This window comes from Notechis scutatus, chromosome 7, assembly GCF_049901735.1.
Source record: "Notechis scutatus isolate UNSWTSFEM ecotype Mainland chromosome 7, rNotScu1.2, whole genome shotgun sequence".
Taxonomy (NCBI): domain Eukaryota; kingdom Metazoa; phylum Chordata; class Lepidosauria; order Squamata; family Elapidae; genus Notechis; species Notechis scutatus.
Genome location: NC_142015.1, coordinates 19491256 through 19505653, shown reverse-complemented (window position 1 = coordinate 19505653; position 14398 = coordinate 19491256). Strand labels below are relative to the sequence as shown.

General features: G+C 44.1%; 1 protein-coding gene across 2 annotated transcripts in view; it reads right to left on the bottom strand.

The window, feature by feature from the left end:
* Nucleotides 1-14398, bottom strand: part of PRDM10 (PR/SET domain 10) — a 57058-nt gene that overhangs the window by 21970 nt on the left and 20690 nt on the right. For both annotated transcript variants that reach the window (XM_026678616.2, XM_026678615.2), the window contains exons 5-10: nt 9690-9963; nt 7722-7963; nt 6664-6867; nt 4478-4550; nt 3964-4081; nt 2043-2172 (exon numbers count right to left, since the gene is read on the bottom strand). In XM_026678616.2, the coding sequence (XP_026534401.2) occupies nt 2043-2172; nt 3964-4081; nt 4478-4550; nt 6664-6867; nt 7722-7963; nt 9690-9963 (1041 nt within the window). The remainder of the gene's footprint in view (nt 1-2042; nt 2173-3963; nt 4082-4477; nt 4551-6663; nt 6868-7721; nt 7964-9689; nt 9964-14398) is intronic.

The following is a 14398-nucleotide window of genomic DNA, read 5'->3' as shown; positions in this document are numbered from 1 at the left end:
CTGAAATTATAAACCAAGGATATTGTAGGAGATGACTAGATTGAACCTGAGGGAGGGAAGGATCAAACGCATCATCAGTCTTGAATCCCTTTGTGCCCATAAGAGATCTAAATCCCGCCCACCTTGAATTCCTTTCACTCTTATCTACCGCCAATTTGCTTGGACCTTTTAGTAGTTCAGATTCTTGCAGAGAACTTGCAATAAATCTTTATACTCATTTGGATTGCCTGGATTTTCTGATTTCCTTGGTGCTCGACAGATAAGAGTCTTGATATACACCGACATCATTCGAACTCCTTTCTTTGCTGCTGCCTATGCGCTGTTTGCTTATCAGAGTTATCATTTTTTTCAGTTCGGCCCCTGATGATGCAATTGCAATGCCCACATTCAATGCTATAGTATCCCAAAAAGCAAAAATGTTGCTGTGATGACCTGGTGCGTGGCACAAAAGCAACACAGTCAGATAATCAATAAGAGTCCCTTTAATAGCTCCAACTTTGCCCCCAATGTCCTGGTTACCTTCTGGCTGAAGAAAAACTCTCCCAGGAACAGCCTTTGGCTGCAGAGAATCAAGTCCAAAACATGGTCAACAAAAACTGTAACTTTTAAGTCCAATCAAGCCAAACTGAGGTAATTAGAACTCACACAATTGGGAAGACACCAGGAACACAGATAAGCAAAGACAACACAGGATAAAGTCACGTTTGCTCCCAGCACATGCCACCATCAGCATTCAGTTCTTATAAACTTTCATCCCAGGTGTGGCTAATGTAGGGAATCAGGGCCCTTTCCTCCCCCATAAGCCATGCAACCCACGTTGCTCTCTTCTCCGTTCCTCCCTGCGTGCCCTAGGATGAAGAGGGGGTGGGCCTGGGTCTTCCTCTGAACTCCCTCTCCCTTGTTCTATCTCTCCCCTGCTCTGCCCAACCAGACTTTGCCCTTCCCCAGCCCTCCTCCACAGCCAACAGAGCCACACTCCCCCTCCCTGTCAGCTGTTTGTCTTCCTCCTCGGATTCAGACTCTGACAGGGGCATGACAGTTGTTTTGTTCTCTGGAAGGAAAAATAGGAGAAGGACCCCTCACCCTTGGCAAAAAAAAAAAAAAAAAAAGTAGTTGACAATCATGATATGAGCTAATAAGTTTCCTGTAATCTTCTTGAGACTGGCAGTCAGAAAATCCAGTTCCGTGTTCTGGCCTTCTGTCCAGCTTCAAGGTTTACTGGTCATTGCTGACAAAGGCCACTAACTAGCCAGCCATTATGCCAGACAGATTGTCCACTAGCCTGATGCCCTACAATCTAGAAGAGGCAGCTTTTTTCTCCATAAACCACATTTCATTTATTATTGTTTTTTCTTAAACATTGTAAGGCACATCCAATGAGAAAGCCATAGACTACTACATTGGCAAGAAATCATTTTTCTTCTCTTCTTCTTTCTTATTTTGGTAGAGAGAGAGATGAGAAAGTTCTATTTGTTTTTAAAAACTGCAAAATAGGTGTCAAATCCTGAAGGAACCTGGCTGGGGCCATCTTTGAGGCTTCACAGGTGCCACTACATGGGAGGGGGAGGGAAATAGTTAGCTGGGGTGTTGTAGTCAAAATTAGAAGTTTTCCTGTGGGAACCAAGGTCATTCCGACAAGTGGCTAGGAGAGGAAGAGCGAAGTAACCAAAGTAATTGGCCAGCACCTCAACTGGACCATGTGACTGATGACTGATTGGGGGAGGAGGAAAACTTTCTCCTTTGATTAGGTGAAAACCATGGGAACTTTCATAGCCAGTTTTCACCAGTTGTGCCAATATGATGTATCCAATAAAGTTGTTCTTTGAGGAATCAGAGTTCTGCTTTCTCAATGGGTGCGTTACTTTGAACGCTGACGTTAGGTTTTTGTTTTTTTTAATGCCACCAAAATGTAGACGATACAAATGGTGCTGAGCAGCTGTTCCAGTTGCTGAAGACACTTGGCTTCAACACTTGGATCCACCAAGCAAACTCAAGTTCCTCCTTTTCGCAAAACTCAATTCACCCACTCCCTCCAAGAATACCTGGCTCTCTTCCGCACACTTCCCCCCATTTTCGTTGGTCACTTCCAAGCGCATGAATTTTGGAGGACGGCCAGGTCGCCTTCCTGGACCAAACCTTCGCTTCCCTCGTCCACGACCTCTGCCTCTTGCTCTACAAAACATATAGATTTCTGGGTTAGAGGATTGTGATGCCCCTTGTCATTCTTTGGGCACATCAACTTAAGAAAAGGAGCAGGGACTGCGGCTCTCCATGGTTGGACTCCCACTTACCATCAGTCAGCAAGTTTAGGGATGATAAACAGGGTAGTCCAGGGGTTCCCAACTCCGGCGCCCCAGCTACTGGGGGCTGTTCCGAACTGGACCACCCAAAGCAGTTGGTTAGTGTGGAAGCGTGCGATCCATTCACAGGAGCGGTGTGCGCTCTTGCCTGCCACATGTGCAAATGGAGCAGTGCACGTGCTTCCCGTCACTCGTGGAAATGGAGCTGCACAAGCAGGCATGCCCACAAAGAACCATCCCCTGTCCTCCCCCCTGCTGGTCAGTAAAAACAAGAAAGGTTGGGCAACTCTGTTGTTGTCTAACCACATCTAGAGAACTGTAGGCTCCCTGTCTTTAGCCTACAGTTTTTTATAGCCTAAGCCAGGGGTCCTCAACCACCGGGCCGCGGACCGGTACCGGTCCGTGGAACATTTCCTACTGGGCCGCCGGTTTGCTGGGCGCCGCCATCTTGTTTGACGAGAAAGTGCTTCCGGGTGAGCTTTTCCGGTTGGAAAGCGGCGTTTGGGTCCTGAAGGAATCCTCGCGCCTTAGTTTCATCGAAGGGGGGGGGCTTCAAACGAAACTAAGGCGCGAGGATTCTTTCAGCACCCAAGGCAAGGCGAGCCGAGCGACCGTCCCAAAGCCGTCCCGAAGCGAAGCCCATCGACAAAGGTACAAAGGAGGAGTTGAAGGTGGCAGGGAGAAGCAGGGGACGGCTGGCTGGCCAGTCGCTCGGCTCGCCTTGCCTTGTCATGCGTGCTGATGCTGGTACCGGGCCGCGGATCATTTTGTGATGCCGGTACCGGGCCGTGGCACAAAAAAGGTTGGGGGCCACTGGCCTAAGCTACAAACAGTTAAAAATGAAAACCAAGGAGAGACTATATCCTCTGATGTAAGGGTCAGCAACCTGTGGCTCTGGAGCCTCATGTGGCTCTTTCATCCCTCTGCTGTGGCTCCCTGTCACTGATCAGCTCCACAATTGATTGGGCTTTTGGTTAGGACAGGTAGAGGAAAAAGAAGGCTGCACTAGGAGGAGACTCTATGGTGGCGGCAGCGGACTTCTGGTTGGCAGAGAAAAAAGGATGCCACACTAGGAGGAGACTCTATGGTGGGGGAATTGGACTTCCGGTCGGCTCCTGAATTGAATGGGGGGCTTCTTTGAGTGGCTGTTTTGTGGCTCTTTGAGTGTTTAAGGTTGCCAACCCCTGCTCTGGTGGAAGGAACAGGAATGATGATATAGGAAGGGTCAGCCAGCATCTTGTTCTTTTATCAGAGTCTTAATTCCATGTATGATTTGTCTTGAGATACCCATCCGTCTTTGATGGCTGTCCAACTACCTTCTCTTGGGTTGTCCATGCATCTTTTTTAAAGAATCTCCTGGACAGGCGGATTCTCAGCTTTTGCAGAGGGTGGAAAGGTGGGGAGAATCTAAAGAGGGCTTGGAGCTAACGGCTAATGGATCCTGAATGGGCAGCTGCCACCTTGGTCCTCCAAGCCTATGAAATGCAGAAATGCTGTCCTATCTCCTAAATGGCGCTGAAGGACTCCCTTCTTAAGGAAAGAGGAATGCATGCACCTGAGCATAACTACTGTAACCCTCTTTGTTGGAAAACTTCTTGTTTCTCACGGACAGAAATTTCTGTGGAACAGTTCAATTGGATGACTGACAGAACCCTTGAAATACCTGCTGAAGAAGTCCAGCTTTTCATCATGGGAGTTGAGATGTTGCTGGAGCTGTTCGGAGCTCATGAACCGTCGATTGCACTCATAACACGGCCAGTTTTTCTCTTGTTCTCGGAGAACTGTGTTTTCAAGATAAACCAATCAATAGTAAATATCTAGAAACCCCCAGGGCTGTCAGCTATTGGAATGACTGGAGAAACTCACAATTTCAGCGTACAGGTTATATTTTATCTTCTAATAAAAAGCAGCCTCAGAAGGAGAAATAGAGTGATAAGTTAGGCAGTGGACCCAAGAAAAAGCGGATAAAGATTTACACAATAGTTTGTGAGTCCTTTATTCCTCCTTCTAACCAATGAGCTGTCTCAGTGGATTGAGCAGAAATGCTGCCTTTGAAGTTATACAAAGCTACAGCACTTCCTTTGCAAAAAAAGCCAGGCACATAAAGGACAACTGCTATCAAAAGAAGAAATATCTTGCAGCTCTAAATTTTTATTTAAAATGTAAGATGTGGATACCTTTCCTCTCCTCCTCCGATACATCATGGATTTTCTGATTGACAAATTCTGCATAGGAGGCAGCATACCAAACCTAACAACGATAATAAATTGAAAGGAAATTCACAGGAGGATTTTTTTTAAAAAGCTAAATAGAATCCGTGCCCACCCTCCACAAATTGCAGGCTGGAGAGGGAGCCCAGGGTCACAGAATCAATTTTGGGTCAAACCATGATTCAGCTCCAGGCTTCCTCAGCTCAGCTCTTCCATTCTGTTCACTGAGCCAAACTAATCCACAACTTCTAGCATGTGATTATTTCGTATGTGCTTTTATGCTTTGATGAAAGCGGGGGGGGGCGGGGGGAGAAATAGATTCAAGTATTGCATCTTCATAAGCAAGCGTGAATTTCTGCCCATGTTATGCGAGGGCTTTTATGCAAGTTAATGATTATGATTAGATTATGATTCTACTAGATTATGATTCATAGAAGGTTTTTAAAATCGTATTTCCCATTTTGGGTGACGGAGAGATAGTATAAATGGCTTGGCTGAAAGTTTTATTTATTTTATTTATTTTATTTGTCAATCACTTACAAAACAATAGGTATAAGTATAAACATGAGTAAGAATACAGAAAATAGGTACAATTAAATGGGGACAATAGGACAGCGACGGGAGGCACGATGGTGCACTTATGCACGCCCCTTACAGGCCTCTTAGGAATGGGGTGAGGTCAATAGTGGATAGTTTGAGGTTAAAGGAGTGGGGGTTTGAGGATGTAACAACAGAGTCAGGTAGTGCATTCTAGGCATTGATCACTCTGTACTTTCTGCAATCAAGTTTGGAGCGGTTAACATTGAGTTTGTATCTGTTGTGTGCTCTTGTATTGTTGCGGTTGAAGCTGAAGTAGTCATTGACTGGTAGGACATTGTAGCAGATAATTTTGTGTACTACGCTTAAGTCACAAAATCTTACGCTTAAGTATACAAAAATCCTCTTTTACTGACTGCCACAACAACTCACAGGCACACTTTTTAAAATACCACCCGTGTAACGGGAAATGGAGAGTGTGCTGTTTTGTTCAGGGTGGCTTTGACAGGGGCTGATCACAGATCCTGATTTTTCCACGTTGGAATTTGCATTTCTCTGCCTGCTCTTTGAAATAGGGCAGAAAAGGCAGCCCTCTCTTTAGGGAACAGGAAGAGCCAGATGGTGGCACTTGCCTTGTGAATGCCTCCAGGGTTTTTTTTTTGTTTTGTTTTAATGTTAAGCTTACAGCTCCCCCCCCCCCCAACTGTTCTCTCTAAATTCCATTTGATTTGCTTCTAATGAAAGATAAAAATAACTCGGCGATGACTGATTTTTCCTGCTTGCGATACCATATCATCGCCTACACAAGCCAAGCTGTAAACCTCAGAGCTACACTGACTGGGATGAATGACATCTTATTAACTAATTATTAACCCAGACAAGACCGAGGGAAAACAATCCCATATTTGGGGTCAGGTAGGACAAACAGCCAGCCAACAGAAGTTAAAGAGGGAATTTTTAAAAAAAACCCAACAAAATAAACCAAGCTTGAGTATGCATTCCACCTTGGAGTTTTAATCAGGAGCATTGTGTTTCGCTTAGTAACTGCAGTGATTCACTTAACAACCATTGCAAAAAGAACCTGCCATAAAAATTGGGCATGAGTTACTTAACAACCACTTTGTTTAGTCTAAATGGAAATTCTGCTCTCAATTGTAGTCCTTGGTTTGGAGTGGTGCGGTGGCCCACAGGTGGAGCTCTCACCCCACAATCAGGAGGCTGTGAGTTCGATCCTAGGCAGAGGCAGATATTTCTCTCTCTAAGAATATATCTGCTGGAAAAAAACAAAAACTCAGCATTGGCGACTGGAAGAGCATCCGGCCTTTAAAACACTCTGCTAGCTCCATTCAGACTCCACCCCGCAAGGGATTATGGGGTCGTTAAAAAGAAGATGATGATGATGAATTGTAGTCATTGGTTGAGGAATATCCGTACTATCAAGCAGTATTTTCCAAAGCTTCACATTTCGAAAAACACTGCTACAAACAAAAGTTACAAGGAAGAATGTGAGATGCAGAGAATGGAATTAGTAATATTTTTCCATATTTGGGGGCGGTGGGGGGGAATACCAACCAGATTTGTGTAAAAGAAGTTCTGTTAAGATAGTCACCTCGTACCTTGAGTTCTTGTTTAGGCTCAACATTTTTAATTGTAGTGTAGTAAATATGATGACCGTATTGATAGGCGACTAGATTTTGTTCCAGGTGATTCTGAGCAGGGCGCACAAACATCATCCAGTTGCAAAGAGCTTCGCTGGACAACTCAAACCAAAGATCCTCCTGTAGATCCCGGTCCTTCCTGTCACTTTTGTCAAGGGACACCTTTAGCAAAAAATGAAAAAGAAAAACACACATATAACCTCCCAAGCAGCTGCCTGTTCACTGTTATCTTCCGTGACAAAGAACGTTTTTAATCATGCCATTTGAAAATGGGGAAAACAGTATTAATAGAGGAGAGAAGCCTTGAAGGTGATGAATAGCAGCAGATGGGAAGATATTTTTTTAGTCTGCTAATTGATCAACACAAAAAAGAGCTAAGTTGTTATAGAGTACGTATAGAAGCAGTGATGTCTTGGCAAGCGATGTTTACAAATCAAGTAGTAGGCCAGAAGATATACAAAGAATTCCTTGAGACCAGTATGGTCTGTGGGAAGGTGTGATAGAGACTTGGTTCCTGGTTTTCTCCAGAAATAAAAGCTTGCTTTAAAGATGGGAAATACAAAATCAACCTGAATTCACATGAGAAAAGGAGAGAAAGAGAGAGAGAGACAGAGAGAGTGAGACAGAGACAGAAAGAGAAAGAGAAAGAGAGAGAGAAAGAGAAAGAGAAAGAGAAAGAGAAAGAGAAAGAGAGAAAGAGAAAGAGAAAGAGAGGGAGGGAGGGAGGGAGGGAGGAAGGAAGGAAGGAAGGAAGGAAGGAAGGAAGGAAGGAGACATGCCCACAACACATATTTTGTTGCTTTTGACAATTAGGGAATGTTTCATTAAAACGTGCTTCTTGGGTCCAGAATGCAAAAATGTCTGTGACATTCTATAAATATGTCTGTCTTACATCTGCATTAGCTCTCTCGCATCTGACTGTCTATCCATGATTTTTGAGCCCATGGAATCCCTTTCAGACAAAAACTCATTTCTGACAAGACAATCCGAAGGAAAATGGAAGGTAGGGGATTTACCTTCAGATGAATATAGCAGTCCTTCAGCTCTGACAGCCGAACCAGGGGTCCTTCCACAGGACCGAATTGTGTGCGCTTAGGGATCCGTCGCTTGGAGAAGACCCCTCCCAAGAATCGGTCTATGTAAAGCACCAAGGGGAGGCTGGCTCTGGCTCTGGTCAGAACTGGTCGGTTAGGGATAGGATGCAAGGGCCCATGCTTTGGACAAACCGAGGGGTGTGCGTTGTTGCATTCCTCGCACCCTGAAAGACACAGACGGCAGGTGAGAAAAGAAAGATTTTAATAACAGAATTGGAAGGGACCTTGGAGGTCTTCCAGTCCAGCCCCCTATTCAAGCAAGAAACCCTATATCATTTCAGACAAATGGTTGTCCAAACTCTTCTTAAAAACTTCCAGTGTTGGGGAACATTCACAACTTCTAGAGCTAAGTTGTTTCATTGATTAATTATTCTAACTGTCAGGAAATTTCTCCTTAGTTTTTGGTTGGTTCTCTCCTTGATTAGTTTCTATCCTGTTGCTCCTTGGCCTGCCCTCAGGTGCTTTGGAGAATAGGGTGTGACCTCTGTTCTTTGTGGCAGCCCCTGTGATGACCCAGGGTGGGATACAAAAGCAACAAAGTCACAAAAACCAGTGAAGTCCTTTTAACTCCTTCAACTTAGCTTCAAAGGTCCAATTATCATTGACTGGAGAAAAAACTCCCCCACAAACAGTTGCGGAAAAGGAAGAACTAGGAAGGACTTCCATTCAAACTCAAAATACATATAAATTATAAATAGAAAAAAAACCAAAACAAATCACACTGAAGCAATTAAGGAGACAAGGCAGGATAAGGGCTGAAGATGTCCACAGATATCAAAATACACACACTGGGAAGGACGCCAGAACTCAGATATGAACTGAAAGAATAGAAATATTTTTACACTTTGTTTCCAGCACTGGCCCATAAGCAGTTTGTCCTTTTAAACAGTCCTCACAGCTGCAGCCCATGAAGGGGATCAGGACCCATTCCTCCCCCATAGACCACGCCATTCACGTTTCTCCCTTTTCCGCTCCTCCCTGCGTGCCCTAGGATGAAGAGGGGATGGGCCTGGGTCTTCCTCTGAATGCCCAGCCAACCTGTGCCCTTCCCCAGTTTCCTCCACAACCTCCGGAGCCACACTCCCACTCCCTGTTGGCTGTTCCTCCTCTCCTTCTGAGTCAGATTCTAACACGGGCATGATAGCCCCTTTCTAATGAACCTAGAAACTCCGAACCCAAAGGTGGGAGGCAATGACTTTCAAGTCCTTAACTAGCTACAAGTTCCTTGTTCCAAAGGGAATTCATTGTTTTCAAGAGTTCCTTGCTCTAGGATATCGCCAATTCTAACTGTGAGATGAGTGACATATCAATTTGGTGAATAAATAAATATATGGTCAGTAACTCAAGAGATAATAAATGGAAGTGTTTTTTTGCTCTCTGCCTTCCATATACTTATGTACCTGCACATGGTAGTTCCCCTTAATACAGCAACCTTTAATTTAAGGATAAAGATAATCAAAATGATGTAGTGAATTTGTATGTCACCAAAGGTTTCAAAGGGACACGGTGGCTCAGTGGCTGAGCTTGTCAATCAGAAAGGTTGGCAGTTCAGTGGTTCAAATCCCTAGCGCTGCGTAAAGGAGTGAGCTCCCGTTACTTGTCCCAGCTTCTGCCAACCAAGCAGTTTGAAAGCATGTAAAAAAAATGCAACTAGAAAAATAGGGACCACTTTGGTGCGAAGGTAAGAGCATTCCGTGCACCTCCGGCATTTAGTCATGCCGGCCACATGGCCACGGAGAGGTCTTTGGACAGCGCTGGCTCTTTGGCTTTGTAACGGAGATGAGCACCGCCCCCTAGAGCTGGAAATGACTAGCACTTATGTGAGAAGGGAACCTTTGAACCTTTACCTTTAAAGGTTTCATAAGTTCTGGAAGATGACAAGGTACTTACACAGGTCATTTGGGTCAAAGGGACGAGGTGGATCTGGATCCCATTCCTCCATGTCCGTGTCTTCCCCTTCTTCCTCGTCTTCATCTTCATCCTCCTCGTCTTCATCTTCGTCCTCCTCATCTTCGTCGTCCTCCTCTTCCTCTTCCTCCCTCTCCTCCTCATTTTGATCTTTTGCTTCCATGCTACCCATTGGGTTGTGCAATGTTTCAAGAGAGTCTGGATCATCCACGGCCTCCATAGGAGGCAACGCTTGGCTGTGAACTGGTATTGACACCTAGAAAACACGGAGGGGGCGAAATAATATCAGAAACAGCCAGCTAGGAAAAACAGTGCAAGATTCCCATTCTTTTCTTCTAATCCCTAACATGGATAACAGAGAACCAGACAACAAGAGGGAAAGAAGTGTCAGAAAGAAAGAATAAGTGGCCCAACCTAGTATTGGCTCTAATATTCCTACAGCCACCTGTAGCATAAAATGCATCCCCTAGCAAATTACTGCTGCGGGAATGTGGACCTCATTTTTAACAGATTAACAGAGTTGGAAGGGACCTTGTAGGTCATCCAGTCCAAACCCCGGGCAGAAGACCTTACATCATTTCTGACAGATGGCAGTCCAGTCTCTTCTTGAAAGCTTCCAGGGATGAAGCTCCCACAACGTCCGAGGGCAACTTCTGTTCCATAGGTTGATAGTTCTCACTGTCAGAAAGTTTTTCCTTATTTCTAGGTTGAATCTCTCCTTGTTCAGTTTCCATCCATTATTCCTTGTCTGGCCTTCAGTTTAGAAAATAGCTTGACCCCTTCCTCTGTGTGGCAGCCCCTCAAATATAGGAACACTGCTATCCTGTCTCCCCTCGTCCTTCTCTTCACTAGACTAGCCATGCCCAGTTCCTGCAACTGTTCATCATATGTTTTGGCCTCCAGTCCCCTAATCGTCTTGGTTGCTCTTATCTGCATTCTTTCTAGAGTCTCGAAATCTTTTCAAGAGATTGTCTACTCCTGCTTGCATCCAGATCAAGTGCTGAAGAACCTTCTTGGATGAGAAGCGAAAGGTCTTCCAAGAAAAACCAGGAAGTCCAGTTGCCTCTGGAAAAAAGCACCTTTGGGACAACCACGACCTGTATGACTGAGAATCTCCATGGACATCCAGATCAGGAGCTAACCGAAGTGTGCTACTCCCTCTTCGTTTCTATCTGCCTGGCCTTCTCGGCAAAACTGTTCTGCTCAGCTTGTGCGACCAAGAGAAGCAGCCTCCCCGTTTTGATGAAAACCAAATCAAAAAGGGGAAAGTGTCCATAGTCCAACTGCTAAAGTCAACGACAGCTAGTCCTTGACTTACAACAGTTCGTTCAGTGACATCCGAACTGTGATGACCCAGGGCGTGGCACAAAGGCAGCACAGTCAGAAAATCAATAAGAGTCTCTTTATTATCTCCAACTTGCCCCCAATGTCCAGGTTACCTTCTGGCTGGAGAAAAACTCTCCCAGGAATAGCCTTTGACTGCAGAGAATTAAGTCCAAAACATGGTCAACACAAACTGTAACTTTAAGTCCAATCAAGCCAAATTGAAGTAATTAGTTTGGCAGGACAGGAGCAAGAATTCCAGACTTGAAAGCACGGCAAAACTCACACAGTTGGGAAGATGCCAGGAACACAGATAACCAAAGTCAACACAGGATAAACTCATTTTTGTTCCCAGCAGGCTGCTGCACTCACATGCATCTCTTTTAAACTGTCTTCCCAGCTGTGGCTAATGAAAGGAATCAGGGCCCTTTCCTCCCCCATAAGCCATGCAACCCACGTTGTTCTCTTCTCCATTCCTCCCTGTGTGCCCCAGGATGAAGAGGGGGTGGGCCTGGGTCTTCCTCTGAACTCCCTCTCCCCTTCTCTGCCCAGCCAGACTTTGCCCTTCCCCAGTTTCCTCCTCAGCCAATAGAGCCACACTCCCACTCCCTGTCAGTTGTTCGTCTTCCTCTTCGGATTCAGACTCCGACAGGGGCATGACACCAACCAGGAACTGACATACAGGGAGTCCTTGACTTACAACAGTTTGTTTAATGACCATGCAAAGTTACAACGGTGCTGATAAAAAGTGACTCATGGTCGTTTTTCACACTGATGACCCTGGTAGCATCCTTTGTGGCCACGTGATCAAAATTTGGATGCTTGGCAACTGGCATGTACTTATGACGGTTGTAGTGTCACCTGATCTTTTGCGTCCTTCTGACAAGGAAAGTCAACAGGGAATCCAGATTAGCTTAACAACCATGTTACTAACTTAACACTACTGACTGCAGTAATTCACTTAACAACGGTGGCAAGGAAGTTCACAAAACAGGGCAAGACTCACTTAACAACAGCTAAGTGCCCTCCAGAGAGATCCAGAATCTCAAGAATGGCTTTAGGCGAATTACCCACACTGAGAGTATAATATTAAGGACTTGAATTTACAAGACTGGCTTGTGTTTAGTCTAATGAAGAGGATTTACTCCTGAAAGTATTTTGCATGGCGGTAATGTCTCGTTCAGCAGTGGAAATGTTGGGCTCAATTGAATGTTTAATTCAACAGTTAACATTGACTTGCTAACTAGGGCATACAAAACCTTTGCCAGACCAAGTCTCAAATACAGCTCATATGCCTGGAACCCGCACTGTATATCGGACATTAACACAATTGAGCAGGTTCAGAGGTATTTCTCAAGAAAAGTTCTCCACTCCTCCACTCACAATAGAATTTCCTGTGCCTCCAGGCTCGACATTTCTCTGCGGACCACCAAAATTTTCTCGCGGACCATCAGTGGTCCATGGTCCACCAGTTGGCGACCACTGCTCCAGAGAGATCCAGAATCTCAACAATGGCTTTAGGCTAATTACCCACACTGAGAATACAGTAAGGACTTCAGTGTACAAGACCTCTGTTAGGAATAACAAGGTTACCTAACGTAGTTTGGGTAAAATAATATATATAAACTATGATAGTAAGTTTAAGTGTGTGTCACTTTAAACTTCAAAGCATGTAATTTTGGGTGGTTGTAAAACCGCCATAAGAGGGAGCAATAGAACCTTGCTTGCTTGCTTGCTGACTATGCTGGATTGATGGTTTGCTAACTGCGTGTTCCCTGCTGCTGAGTTTTTGAATGTCGAAGGAAGAAAGGAGGTTTGACTTCTTTATATCTCTACTGCGAGAAGATATATTACTGGACTGATATTTGTAAGTTTACTGACCTCTTTTTCGACACTGGACTTTGCAACTGAATAATCCCCGAACGGACTGAACTATTGAATGATATATGGACTGTTTGACTATGCTAAAACTCTTACTGGAATAAACTATTTAACTAGCACAGTGTATCTGTTTTACTGAGTATAAGCTACAAAAACGTTTATCTCACATATTTGCCTGCCTGCCTGACTGCTGTCAGGTGTATCCCTAACAACCTCCTTGTATTTAGCCCCATGAAGAAGATTTATTATTGAGAAAGTATTTAGCATGGTAGTAATAAGATGAGCTGCAAAAAGAATGCATTAAGTCAGAAAGGGTTTTAGCCACTTGGTGCATCTCATATTTATTTAATCTTAAAAAGGAAGCCACTCAGTTCCTCCATTCCAACTGTTATTAGTTTGACATTAAAATGTACCTTACAACAATCCTGCCCATAATTTTCTCATTCCACGTAGCCAAAAAAAAAAAAAAAAAAAGAACTCGATGCACTTAAGAAACGAGTAAATTAATTTCTGAACCTTAACAACAAAAAGCAACCTCATAATCGCTAAAAGCCTTATGGTAAAGAACATGATACATTTTACGTATTTTTGCAAAAGGACTTTTAAAAGATAACAGATCAGGCTGAAGTCAGGTCTGTGTGAAACTTTTAAGAGTGCAAAGCAAAGACTTTGGCAAAGTACTCAGCCAGTATTTTCTGATAAGTACTCAAAGTACTCAGCAAGTATTTTTTGATAAGTTTTGTAAAATGACACATATCAAGGAATTTTTAAACTTATTCTAGATGTGTGCTTAAGTCCAGTACAGCTGGCTGAAGGAACAAGATGCCCAAATGTTGCTTTTTAGAAGTTCATATTTTGCAAGATGTTTCACCTTGCAAAAATACTCAACAACTTCAAAAGCATAATTTCCCTTCTTATTTCTATTTGGAGACTTTCGATTGTGGGCGAAAAAAAAGCAAACATTGCTGCTAACCATAAAGACTTGCAAAACTGAGCGACAGATAATTTTTTTGCCCTCAACCAAATTAGTTTTAACAGAGAGGTCAGCCCAAGATGAAGCTAGCATTAAAAAATGGCCCGCTGCCAAACCCAACATACCATACTTTTTTTCCAACCCTCTGGGAAGGTAACCAGGATGGATAAACCCTGGCAGATCTTTCCCCCTAGGAATTCAATCTCAAAGACTAATTACTTGATCTTACTGTAAAGGAAATTGCACAGTGGCCCATGCCTCCATGAATAACAATGTGTAGCTCAGATGTGGCAAGACAAATGCAAACAATATATAGCTCAGCCAGCACTGGAAGAGGAAGCTTAGCAACCTGGAGAACAATACAAGTAGACCACAACTGAGCCCAAAATGTATGTTACTAAATTTTGTTAGGTGAAAATTTATGTTGCTCGCATTTGTTAGGTGAATCTGGCTTCTCCGTTGGACTTTGCTTGTCAAAAGATCTATTAGAAGACCCCGGGACATTGCAACCGTC